This window comes from Penaeus vannamei, chromosome 31 (assembly GCF_042767895.1).
Source record: "Penaeus vannamei isolate JL-2024 chromosome 31, ASM4276789v1, whole genome shotgun sequence".
Classification (NCBI taxonomy): Eukaryota; Metazoa; Arthropoda; class Malacostraca; order Decapoda; family Penaeidae; genus Penaeus; species Penaeus vannamei.
Window position 1 is genome coordinate 4925861 of NC_091579.1, and position 14374 is coordinate 4940234.

The 14374-nt window shown below is 39.7% G+C and overlaps 1 protein-coding gene across 1 annotated transcript in view; it reads left to right on the forward strand.

Annotated features, from left to right (window-relative positions):
• Positions 1-6103, forward strand: part of LOC113817580 (ADAMTS-like protein 5) — a 219649-nt gene extending 213546 nt beyond the window's left edge. Inside the window, exons 8-11 of the mRNA XM_070143693.1 lie at positions 544-627; positions 2240-2400; positions 3441-3987; positions 4197-6103. Coding sequence (XP_069999794.1) covers positions 544-627; positions 2240-2400; positions 3441-3987; positions 4197-4642 — 1238 coding nt within the window. The 3' untranslated portion in view covers positions 4643-6103. The remainder of the gene's footprint in view (positions 1-543; positions 628-2239; positions 2401-3440; positions 3988-4196) is intronic.
• Positions 6104-14374: the final 8271 nt, after the last annotated feature.

Below are 14374 nucleotides of genomic sequence, written 5' to 3' on the forward strand. Positions count from 1 at the left end.
GGCAGATATTTTCGCTATTTATCTCGAGTGTTGTTGATGAGTGCCTTCAGAGTTTAATAATACCTTAGCATTATATATAGGAAGTGTGTGTATCATTAACGACTATCATCATACGAGTTATAATCAGTAATTACAATAAATGAGGTTTGTTTTACTCTCGTTGACTCGAGGAAAGAAAAGACTAACCTTGAACTTTACACAAATTACGTTTATGAGGAGAGTTATGACAAGTCAGAATTGCAAATAAGCATTTTCTCTCTTCCTTGCTCTTGTCTCACGGAAATGTCACATCCTATGTCTTAAGAAGCAGCGTAGGATATTAGACACGTGTATATTCGAATTTCCAAGCTGTACCTCTTATTTCTAACAAGGCCTTTAACAGCTGACAAATTGGGCAAGTCCAGCCGTGACGTGTGCAAGATTATAGAGCATTAACAAAAATATATCATCGTAGTTTTTTGCATGTATTGTAAAAACCAGTTTGAGTTTTTGACAAATGGTGAGATATTAAAGTTGTATATCTATTCATTTATTTATTTTCAGGAAATTATGGTTACTATGAAGTGTCTTACATACCGAAGGGCGCGACCAACGTCAGGGTGAGAGATACATCGCCAAACTTTTTGGGTAAGTGAATTTTTTTTTTTTGCGACACGTACAATGTACACACACACGGACAAGAACACATACACATACGGACTCGTATACATACACAGAAAACAAACAAACAAAGAAAAGATAATGATAAAAAAGATACCGCACATGCAACCAAAAACATGAACGAAGCAAAAACATGAACAGAAAAGAGGAAAAACAAAAGAAAAGAAAAGAAAAAACTGCACATAAAGAACAGCATAAATTCGCTATCTCTCGCACTCACTCAGGCCGCAGCGAACCATAAAGGGGAGAGTGCAAATAAGGCAAGGCTAAGTGATAATCTCCCTTAGATAATTGTCCACTTTGTATCGCACAAGTTGCATGCCCTCAAGGCACTTACAGCGGGCAAAAAAGTGATAAAGAGCGCTGACTGATTCGCTGTGTTCGGGACGAGACAGAGCTAAACCATAATGACTATTTCGGCGTGTTTTTTTAAAAATCAATTTTGGCTTCATTATGTTATATTCTCTAACCTTTAATCCGGAATGTTTCGAGGAAGACTGTACGAAAACACAGCAAACCGGTTTTATGTTTTAAAAAAAGATAATGTTAACGTAATCCTGAGGACAAAACAGTATTAAACCTCAACGCAAAAAAAAAGTTCTCCAGCTTTGTCCAGTACCAAGAAGTGTTAAATCTTCAATGACACGCATTTTAAGCAAGATATCAACACCCAATCGCCCATACCGATCAGCCCAACCCGTAAAAAACAACAAAGTGTCAACCCACACCATTCTATTCCAGCGCTTTGGCCCGTAACGGTCGCGTCCCCGAGAATTGTTACGTGTCCACGGTCAACCCGCTAGTTTATGTGCCTCCTGATATCGATCTGTTAACGAGCTCCTCTGTTGTAATGACTTCTCTCGCCCGACCAGGAAATGTCAATTAACGTTGGATTGTAACTCGGTGGTGAATGGATGCTGATGTCCTTTGGGGTTAACTTCCCAGGTAGTGTGTTAATGTGCTGGGAAACAAGGGGTGGTTTATGGCTCCGTGTGAGTCGTTACTTGTTGAGTGTTGAAGCCAGTGTACTCCTTTTGGCCTCTGGGACTGTCGCGTTAGCTCTTTTCTTTTTCTTTCTTTGTTTATTCCTTTTTTACTCTTGCGTTCGATCTGCTCTCTCTGTCTGTCTGTCTCTCTCGCTCTCGCTCTCGCTCTCGCTCTCGCTCTCGCTCTCTCTCTCTCTCTCTCTCTCTCTCTCTCTCTCTCTCTCTCTCTCTCTCTCTCTCTCTCTCTCTCTCTCTCTCTCTCTCTCTCTCTCTCTCTCTCTCTCTTTTCTTGTTTGTTCTGATTTTCTGATTTGTTTTGTTCTTTCCTCGTCTCTCATTTTCTCTCCTCTTCTTTCTCTCAATAAACAAACAAAACGTAATTCAACGCGCTACAATAACATACAAATTATTACTTAGATGAAGGGAAAATATATAAGATTATCCAACATGGACAGACAAACAAACAAACAGACACACATGCACACAGATAAAAATGTGGCTCAATGAATATACGTATAAACAAACATCCACCTCCCTTCAACCTGTACGACCACCACTAACCTCCCCCCCCCCCTCTCTCTCCCCCCCGCCAGCTCTGAAGGCCGGGAGCAAATTCCTGCTGAACGGTGATTGGCTGATTGACTGGCCTGGGGAGGTCGACGCGGGCGGCACTCTCTTCACCTACGCCCGCAATGAGGACGAGTCGGAGAGTCTCAGCGCCCTGGGACCCACCTCCGAAGACCTCACGCTCATGGTAGGCTGCACGGACGAGACGTGGCAGATCGGAGAGGGTTGTGGGAAGGGTTTTACGTGAGGGGTACTGTCAGGGGGTTCAGTGGGGGGGTGTAGGGTGGAACTGGGGGGGATTTGGGGGTGTTACAGAAGGGCAGGGTAAGGTTTTCGTTAATCCTCACGTTTCGGTGAAATGAGGGGAGCTTTGTAAGGCTTTGTAGTTTATAATAGCTTAGGACAAATGCTATTAAACGAGAGACCAAATAGCATTGTTCAATTAGGTATAGATGATGCTATACCAAAAGCTTATAGTGTTGCACTGTAGAATGATAAGCTGTATATTACGTGGGTTGAGGTAACTTCCAGTCCTGCATCAACGGGAAATAGTTACTCATAATTAAGTGAAGTTGAGTTAGGGACGTTATAGGAAAGGAAACTCAGTTACTCATAGTTAAGCGGAATAAGGGACTATAAGAAAGGAAACTCAGTTACTCATAGTTAAGTTCAGTGGAGTTAGGGACTTTATAAGACCCGGGGAGTCCCAGTGGGATTATAATAAGGGTTGCGGTAACTCATGTTGATTAAGGTATTTCAGGAGGATTTTAGTTTCTCATCCTCAACGTGATTCTTGGTGATTGATAGGTGTCACATGAAGGAGAATTGGCGGTTTTCTTGGTAATAAGCTTGATTTCTTTTATGGGGATCTTAAGAAACTCAAACATGTGATTCTGCGCACGGTAAGTATTGTGAAGTAGTGAGAGAGAGAGAGAGAGAGAGAGAGAGAGAGAGAGAGAGAGAGAGAGAGAGAGAGAGAGAAAGAGAGAGAGAGAGAGAGGGAGAGGAGGAGGAGAGAGAGAAAGAAAAAGAGAGAGAGAGAGAGAGAGAGAGAGGAGAAAGAGAGAGTGAAAGAAAGAGAGAGAGAGGGTGGGAGGAGAAAGAGAGAGAAAGAGAAGAGAAAGAGAGAGAGAGAGAATAAGTGAGTGAGTGAAGGAGTGGGTTAGTGAGAGAGAGAGAGAGAGCGACCTTGACCATCTCCCTGACCCCCGCCCCTCCCGCCCCCAGGTGCTGCTCCGCGAACACAACCCGGGCATCTACTACGAGTACTGGACCCCCAACTCCGCGTCCGGCGAGGCCCCTCCCGCCGTCGTCCCCCTCCCGTCCGCGCCCTCCTCCACCCCGGCCACGACCCCCACCCGCTCCCCCGCCACCCCCCCGACGACTTCCCCAACCACCACGACCACGACGACTCCGACGCCACGCCCGGCAGTGCTGACGAGCGTGAACGTGACGAGGATCCGAAAGCCGCCCTTGAGGACGCCTCTCCGCCGGCCTCGTCCTCGTCCTCGACCTCCGTACCGACGTCGCCCGCCCTTCGCCCCCCACAGACGACCCTCCTCCCCCCCGAACCGCGAGGACAACGACACGTACAGACCCAAGAAGCCCGTCAAGCCGTACAAGAAGCCCTCGAAAGGGAAGCCCAAGGGGGAGGAGGGCAAGGGAGGGAAAGGCAGACGGAAGAAGAAGAAGAAGCAGCCCGAAGTCCCTGCCTCCTGCGGCCCCTGCGAGAGGCCGCGGCGCGCCAAGCAGATGTTCTGCACCAGCGACTTCGGTGAGCCTCGCCTCGGGTGGGCGTCCGGCCCCTTTTCTCTTTTGCTGATGGCTGCTTGTGTATTGCAGTGACAGGAATCATGTTTGATATTTTGCGTTAAAGTGAAGAGCAGTAGGAAAAGAAAAAGAAAGTCGCAAGCGAATGTTTTGCAAGAAATCTCTCGTCCTTTGTGTCTGTTTGTCTCACCCGTTTTCCCTTCTTTCTTGCAGTGTCCCGCGTCGAGGTGATCAACAGCGAGCCGGTGGGCGGGGAGCGCCGCTACGAGGTCCTCGTGCACCAGTCCTACAAGAACACGGTGCCGCTCCTCCACAAGGAGTTCCTGTGGGTGGACAACAACTGCCTGTGTCCCAAGATGCGCCACGGGCGCTCTTACCTGGTCATGGGGTCAACGGAGGTCACGCGGGGCCGCGAGGTGCGGCTCGTGCTTCGGAACGGCAGTTACGTGCGCCGGTACACGCCCCGGAACCTGGCGCGGATCCTGCGCGTCCGACACAACGAGATGCGCTTCTGCCGGCCGTGGCGGAGGGACCTGCGCTTCCTGCGGCCGGAGGACAAGGCCCTCAACGCCACCGCCGCCAACGCCACCGCCGCCGACGCCAGCGCCTCCGCGGCCTCGACGGCGGGCTCCTCGGCCGTACTGCTCGTGGGCACGTAACGGCCGACTCCCTCAGGCGGCCAGGCGAGGCCCAGGAGCTCCCGGAACCGCGATGCGAGTCTTTGGTTTCGTTTTCTCCAGTCCACTTCAGTTCTCTTTTTCTTCCTCTTCACTTCCGCTTTTCCCTGAAGAGTGTGAAAAATATATAAATCCTTCAGGAAGCCTTTACTTGAGTTTCTTCCATTTTCCTCCTTTGTTTCCTCCCCAGGAGCTCTTAGGAAAACTATACATAGTCCTATTATATAAGGAGCACGGAATAAAACACTCACTGCTGAACTCACACTAAGGAATACGAAATAAAAAGTGAAATATTCAAAAGAAAGACTCACGCCATATCTCACACGACACTGCCGAGCAAGATTGGGAGAAAAAAAGTGGTAAATCCTCTGCCAGAGCACCTTCGCTACAGCTTCTGCCAGTAGACGAGAAAAAGTGCTTGTTACTGAGCGTTAGGTTCGGTTTTCTTAAGGATCTGAGGCCAAGGAAGGTGAGAGACACAGTGGCATGACAGGGAGGAAAAGGCATCGAACAGGAGGTCATAAACTTGGGTTATTGCGTGGCATTTTTCGGTGACTAATCGGTGATGATTCGGAGGACCGGCGACTCCTCAGAACAAACAAACACAAAAGGGTTTACGAGGTGGCTTCAACTCTATTTTTTTTTTCTTTTTTGAGAATTTACGATCATCGAGCTAATTTGACCATGACGAAAAGCGAGAGAATGACTGACAGATTTACGAGGCAGAGATGGAGAAAAAGAGAGAAAGAGAGAGGGCGAGACAGAGAAAGAGACAACGATAAAGACCGAGAGACAACAACAGAGGACTAAGAAATACCATGCTGTTAGCACCATCCTCCGAGTGGCGAATATTCTACCATTCAAGACATCCATGGCAAAGTCTGCAACAGTGAACATTGCAAACCAACAAGGCCAAATAACACTCACCTGAAGGCCTACTAACCCCTTGGGCTAATAAAGCAGACAGAAACCAGGTGCGGAAACCACTCGGAAGCCTTCGAGCCTCCCACTTCTTAGAACTGAAATGATTCAACGTGTTTGTGTGTTGGGAAACGACTTGTTTGTCTTGTGGGACATCTTAGAATTTTACTTTTATTGGTATTATTAAGGATTTTGATCCGACTTACATATTTATTTGGGGGAAGTGTGTGCGTGTGCGTGCGATTATCTAAGAGTCGTTGAATGTTATTTATAGTGAGGTGAACATGGACGATGTGATGGGACAGTGAAAATAGGTTCGCCGGCAAAGAAAAATTTGGAGAACAAGATAGAGGAAAAGAAAAATTTTGATTTGATTTTCCTTTTTCAAAAAAATATTATCTGACTTGTATTATACCTGCTGAAAACTCTCAAAAAGGAGCAAAGAATATAGGGAAAAATATTCGTATGTGACCAAATCCTCTATGAGTGGTAGAACCTCCCAAAAATTTTTAAAAAAGAAAAGAATAACACGCTTGAAATAATATCACTGTGAAAAAGAAGACTGCAGCGTGAACAAGAACATTATATATAGAAAAAAGAAACAAAAAAAAAACAACAAAAAAACATGACTTCGACCTTTGTGTAGTTTTGACTTAGTTGTGTATATAGGCGGTATAAACAAGAAAACTTGGTGTTGTAGAGTATGAGTTAATTTTTATACAGTAATGTAGGGGACACTTGTGACTGTGATACCTGTAAATAGCGAACTTAAAGTTATGTGAGGTATTATGTGAGGAAAAATGAGTTTAATTTTGTGCATGACAAAGCGAATTTCAAAGCGCTCGGGAGAAAGACGTATCTAAACACGTTTTATGTGTTTCGGAGAGAGAGAGAGAGAGAGAGAGAGAGAGAGAGAGAGAGAGAGAGAGAGAGAGAGAGAGAGAGAGAATGTCCGTTCCTGGATTCAAACACAATGAAGCGGCGAAGAAGAGTGGAAGAACGGAAGATTTTGGAGAAGACTGGAGAATGTTTTGCGTTTGAGAGTGATTTTTTTTTTTTTTTTTTTTGGAAAAGATTGAGGGTATTTTCTGTTTCAATTTCTGAGAAGATTGAGAATATTTTCTGTTTGAGAAGGAATTTTGAAGACTGAACACATTTTCTGTTTGAGTGAATTTTGAAGACTGAGAATATTTTGCGTTTGAGAATGAATTTTTGGAAAAGACAGAAAATATTTTCTGATAGAATTCCTGAGAAGAATGAGAATATTTTCTGTTGGAATTCTTGGAGGACAGATAATATTTTCTGTTTAAGAAGGAATTTTGGAAAAGACTGAGAATATTTTCTGTTTGAGAGTGAAAAGAAGTGATCGAAGAAAATGACTTACTACGAAGACGGATAAAGAAATTAGAATATAAAAGAGAGAGCAAGAGAGAGAGAGAGAGGAAGAGACAACTAATTCTTCTCCTTATCACGCATTCTCTCCTATCTCCAGCGTGCGTTATTTGATGCGGGTAAAGCACACACCATGAAACATATTAGGTCATTATATAATAGCCTTTTTGTAACATGAAAAGCTACCAATATACTGTATCATGTTACCGTTCTCTCAATATCACACAAAAGGAAATTTGTTCAGGAAGCAAGGTTATATTTTCATTTCCAAGAATGTTATTTTTGCTGTGTATTCGTATCATTGGTATTATGTCTATCGTAATTGATTCCGACGAAAATCTATAAAGCGGAAAGGAAAAAAGTCAAAGTGTGTTTCCAGTATTATGGGAAACACTTCGTTCGGTTTTGTAATTCTGTCCATGACAAGGTTCCCCTATTTTGTAAATTTACACACACACACACACACACACACACACACACACACACACACACACACACACACACACACACACACACACACACACACACACACACACACACACACACACACACACACAGACGCGCGCGTGCGCGCGTGCACATGCACACGCACGCACACATGTGTGTGTGTGTGTGTGTGTGTGTGTATGCATGTAAGTATGTATGTATGTATCAATATATATATATATATATATATATATATATATATATATATATATATGTATGTATGTATGTATATATATATATATATATATATATATATATATATATATATATATATATATATATACATATATACATATACATAAATGTTTATATACATATATATATATATGTATATACATATGTATATATGTATACATATATTTATATATATATTTTTGTATATCTATGTGTTTATATATGTATATATATATATATATATATATATATATATATATATATATATATATATATATATATATATATAAAACACATGTATGTATCTATATATATATCTATGTGTGTGTGTGTATGCATATATTAAAATCTTACAGAATCGAATTGGAACAATGCAACTGAAAGGCTGCCAGAGTTACTTGCAGTCTTTCCTTCCTTCGAAACACAGAACGAATATGTGGTTCTTCCTCTCTCTCTTTTCTCTCGTGGTTCTTCCTCTCTCTCTTTTCTCTCGTGGTTTTTCCTCTCTCTCTTTTCTCTCGTGGTCCTTCCTCTCTCTCTTTTCTCTCGTGGTTCTTCCTCTCTCTCTTTTCTCTCGTGGTTCTTCCTCTCTCTCTTTTCTCTTGTGGTTCTTCCTCTCTCTCTTTTCTCTCGTGGTTCTTCCTCTCTCCCTTTTCTCTCGTGGTTCTTCCTCTCTCTCTTTTCTCTCGTGGTTCTTCCTCTCTCTCTTTTCTCTCGTGGTTCTTCCTCTCTCTCTTTTCTCTCGTGGTTCTTCCTCTCTCTCTTTTCTCTCGTGGTTCTTCCTCTCTCTTTTTTCTCTTGTGGTTCTTCCTCTCTCTCTTTTCTCTCGCGGTTCTTCCTCTCTCTCTTTTCTCTCGTGGTTCTTCCTCTCTCTCTTTTCTCTCGTGGTTCTTCCTCTCTCTCTTTTCTCTCACTTCCGAAAAACCGTTGTTGACATAGAGGAATGGGATTAATATAAGAAGGTGCTTTTTATGGTGTGGAATGAGGCATATTTGTAGATGGAGAGAGAGAGAGAGAGAGAGAGAGAGAGAGAGAGAGAGAGAGAGAGAGAGAGAGAGAGAGAGAGAGAGAGAGAGAGAGAGAGAGAGAGAGAGAGAGAGAGAGAGAGAGACTGAGAGACTAAAGAGTAAAGAAAGAGACAGCCAGAGAAAGAGAGAGAAAATTATACAGAAAGAGAGAGAGAAAGAAAGAAAGACGAGAGAGTGCGAGCGAGAAAAAGAGAAAAAAGGAGAAATACAAAAAAGGAGAGGAGGAGCGCATAGAAATAATAAGACACAAAAAAACTGAACCAGACATACACAGGATAGCTCTATCTTCGGTGCACAAATTGCCCTCCAGATAAGTCGGTTTTGCGGTGTCCTTCGTAACCTCCTTCATTGTAGAGGTCGGCGCTCAGGTTACTGATGAAGATATCGGCGAAAGGAGGAGGAAGGAGAGAAGGGAGGAGTGGATGAGAGGAGAAAGAAATAAGAGGGAGTGAGAGTAAGAGAGAGAGTGAGAGAGAGAGAGAGAGAGAGAGAGAGAGAGATCAGAGGAGAAGGAAATAAGGGAAGAGAGGGAGAGAGTGAAAGAGAAGAGAGAAGAGAGAGAGAATGATAAAGAAAGAGATAGGAAAGAGAGAGAGTGAAAAAGAAGAGATGAAACAGAGAGAATGATAAAGAAAAAGAGGGAGAGAGAGAAAGCGAGAGACAAAAAAGAGAGAGAGGGAGAGAAAAAGAAAAGAAAGAGAGAGGGGGAGAAAGAGATAAAGAAACGAGCGAGGGGATATACAGAGAAATAGAAAGAGAGAGTTGGGAGAAAGTAAGGAAAAAAGGAGAGAGAGAGAGAGAGAGAAAGAGAGAGAAAGCGAGAAAGAAAAGAGAGAGAGAGAGAGAAAGCGAGAAAGAAAAGAGAGAGAGAGAAAACGAGAAAGAAAAGAGAGAGAGAGAGAAAACGAGAAAGAAAAAGGAGAGAGAGAGAGAGAAACCGAGAAAGAAAAGAGAGAGAGAGAGAAAACGAGAAAGAAAAGAGAGAGAGAGAGAGAGAGAGAGAGAGAAAGAAAAAAAATAGAGATCGAGAGAAAGAGAAAGAGAGAGAAAGAAAGAAGAAAAGAAAACAAGAGCGTTCCAACAACACCCTAACTTATTTTGATGAAAGCGGATGTTTATTTGGCTCTGTAGAAAAAAAAATGATATAATAAAAAAAATGAAAAAAAATCTGTAATTGTAGAGCGTCAAGTGAGGGCGCAGTAGAACACACAACACTGTTTATAGTAATAAAAAGAAAAAAATAATTTCCTTTCATTTTCCTAAAGTATTCTTGAGAGAGAGAGAGAGAGAGAGGGAGAGAGAGAGAGAGAGAGAGAGAGAGAGAGAGAGAGAGAGAGAGAGAGAGAGAGAGAGAGAGAGAGAGAGAGAGAGAGAGAGAGAGAGAGAGAGAGAGAGAGAGAGAGAGAGAGAGAGGGAGAGGGAGAGAGAGAGAGAGAGAGGAGAGGGAGAGGGAGAGAGGAAGAGAGGGAGAGGGAGGGAGGGAGAGAGAGAGGGAGAGGGAGAGAGAGAGAGAAAGGGAGAGGGGGGGGGGAGAAAGAGACAGAATGAAAGAACGAGAGAGACAGAATGAAAGAGGAAGAGAGAGAAAGAGAGAGAGAATAATCGGGAGAGGTAGAATGAAAGAGGAATAGAGAGAGAGAGAGAGCCAGAGTTGAAAGATCAAGAGAGAGAGAGAGAGGGAGAGAACCCGAGAAGGAGACTTCCCAGAAACCAACAAAAATGCGTACAACAACCCGAGCCAAAAACAACAACAACAACAACAAAACCCCAGGCACGTTTCCCAATAAAGATGTTAACCCAAACACGCAAGTTAATCCTTGTGTTTACCTTTTGCCACAAGCACTAACCACTCACCCCGGACTCTCTCCCTCTCAAGTTGTTTGTGGTTGCAAGAACTTAAATTATAACATGAGGCACAACTTACCGATTAGTTAAGGTAAATTAAGACACATTATCTCTCCCACGGCTCCGGAGTATAGCAAAAATAATAAGAAAAGCGAAAAAGATATTTTTAAAAAAGAAGAAGAAAAAGAGAGAGAAAATATAAGATATCGGAGCATATTTTTTTTCTCTTTTTTTTTCTTTTATTTTTTTTTTTTTACTCTAAAACACGGTGCAAGAAAACATCCCTGTGAGAATAACATAAAATTTTGAAAAGCCGTTTTAAGAGAAACACTTATATGGTAATACATTATAGCCATTATATAATGTGAGAGAAACCTAAAATGAAAAAAAAAGAAATAAAAAAAATATGGAATGGGGGAGGGGGGAAACGAAGCGAAAAATTATAATCAGAAACACAACTGTGAAAATAACAAAGAATCTTATACTTGGAGAACAAAAATTGAACATGTTTCTGAAGATATTATAACACCTACAGTAATCATAATAGCGATAAAATTGTTATTTTGACAGTGATTATTATTATTATGCTGATATATAGTCATGGCATAGATAATGATCCTATTAATAATGATAATAATTATGAAGGCAATAAAAAGGATAACAACAATAATAACAACAGCAATGATAATGATAATGATAGTGATAATAAGAATTATAATGATAATGATAAAATTAATGATGATAAGTATAATGATACCAACAATAATAATAACGGCAATGATAATTATATCAAAGTTATAAATAGTAATCAATATGATAATGCTAGTGATGAAAGGTAACGAAAATGGTTATGATAATAATAATAATGATAATGATAATAATGATAGTATAATTACTATCATTATTGTTATTACTATCATCATTATCAATGTTGATAAAAATAATAATGATGATGATGATGATGATAATAATAATAATGATAATAATAATGATAGTAATGATAATAATGATAACAACAATTATAATCATTATAATAATGTTTATGTAAATAATAAGAAAAAATATGATTTCCTAATAGAATGTCTTTATACGTGTGTGTGACTTATTCAATAATATTTACGTTATAAAGGATATCCAAATTATACATAAAAGATAAAGCAAAAGAACGAACGAAACACAAGCAGAATCATAGTACAGAGGATGATAAAGATCCTAATGATAATAATAAAGACGAAGAAAATAATGATGATGATCGTAATAACAATAACAATAAAGATAATGATGATAATGATAACGGCAATGGAAAAATATGATAATGGTAATGATAACAGTTCATAAAAGTACTATTGTTGTTATTATTACTAATTCTTTCAATTGCAATCATATTAATGGTTAACTTCAACAATAAATATAAGAATAGTAATATTGATATTAATAACAATACAAATGATAAAAATGCGACAAGACAGAAATAGAGAAAGAGGCAGATAGATAGATAAAATAAGAGGGGGAAACAAAGCAAGAGACAATAAACGGATGCAGATATAGAGATAACGAAGTTAAGAAAAGAAAGAGGATAATACAGAGAAGAGGAGACAAGGAGACTACAGCACCCTCACGCCCACCCACCCGCCCTCACGCCCCCGGAACAACCAACTAACTTCCTGTGGGCGAAGCAAGCGAATCGCACGTCGACCGAGCTGCGGGAGCGAGGGCGCAAGGACGCTTCAGGAGACCCCGCGGATCCCGTAGTCCGTCAGCGCCTCGTCTGCCTCGGTTGGATTCGGGCACCTGTTGCGTCGAGAGAAAGGGGAACCCCGGTTAGTCTCTCTCGCGGCTGAGGAGAACAAGCGCGTTCACACAGACACGCGCGCATCCCTCGCTCTTTCTCGCTCTCGGCTTATATATACTGTATATAACATATGCATATACATATACATACATATACATATACATGTATATATATAAATATATATATATATATATATATATATATATATATATATATATATATATATATATATAGATATATATATATATAATATACAAACGCACACACACACACACACACACACACACACACACACACACACACACACACACACACACACACACACACACACACACACACACACACACATGCCATAATCATTGTTTTGACATTTAGATTTGAATACGTTTTAGACGGCTTTCCAGATACAGATAGCGGTTGAGATGCGTTGCCATGTCTACGTATTCTATTTTGAATGTAGCTTCGTGCCCAGTAAATAGTAAACCAATTATGGGTAATATGTTTCTTTTGTTGTTCTTGCTGGACATCATTGTTGTTGTTACTCTTGTTATTATCATTTACTAATGTTATTATTACTAATTTTACTGATTATTACCAATTATTACGAATTGTTGTTCTGTTTTTGGTACTTTTTTATTGATGATGATGATGATGGTAGGAAAAAAGGATGAGAATAATAATAATAGTGATGATAATGATAATAATAATGATAATAGTAATAAAGAAAATAATGATAATGATAATGATAATAGTAGTTGCAATAATAATAATGAGAATGAGAATGAGAAAAGTAATAATGATATTGATAATAACAACAACAATAATAAAGATAACAAGGATGATGATAACAATAATAGTAATAATAAAGACAATAATGATAATAATTGTAATAATGATGATAATGATAATAATAGTGATAATGATAATGATAACAATAATAATGATAATAATAGTAATAATAATATCAATAATGATAATAATAATAGTAATGGTAATAGTAATGATGATAACATTGGTGATAGTAGTAATAGTAGTAGTAGTAATAATAATAATGATGATAATAATAATAATGATAACAATAATAACAATAATGATAACGATAACGGTAATAGTAGTAACAATAATAATAATGATAATAATGATAATGATGATAACTAAAAATATTGATAATAATAATAATGATGATGATAATGATAATAGAAATGATAATGATGATGATGATAATAATAATGATGATAATAATAAGGATAATGATAATAATAATAATAATAATAATAATAATAATAATAATAATAATAATAATAATAATGATGATGATGATGATGATGATGAAGATGATGATAATAGAAATAATGATAATGATAATAACAATGATAATAATGATGATTATAATGAATATAATAACAATAGCAATACCAATCATAATGATGATATTAATGATTGAAATATTTTATACTCAGTTACACATACACCTCTGATTTTTCTTTTTCACTTTCTATCACAAACCTTCGCGTCCAGTCACTCAGATCCGATATATATGTACACGTCGACCAAGTAAATTTACAGAGAGTAATAATGTGTACTCATATACTCGAAAGCGAAAGAAAACTAACATTCATGCATTAGTCAGTCTGTATGATGAAGGTAAATATTTCATTACACGATCATACTCGTCTTCATGACACTGCTAATATGCCTACACTTAAGATGCATTTAATCAATCTATAAAAAGCTGCGAGAGAGAGAGAGAGAGAGAGAGAGAGAGAGATGATAAACATGACTTTATATTAGATTAATTACTTTGCATTAAAGATTAACTCAGATTCTCACTCGCTGTCGCCTCCTGGCTGTTCATTTGAACTCGAGATTCTCTTTCATTCCTCACGCTCTTCATCTCTGTCTTTAATCCTCCTCGTCCTCTGCCTCCTTATTTTATCATCGCCATCATCATCACCACTTGCTGCTTATTCTCTTTCGTCTCCTATTCCCTTTTTCCCCCTTGCTTCTTCTGTCCCCATCCCCCAGTTTTCTCAGCAAACACGGAGCTTACACACGCGCGCGCTCCCATGCAGAGGA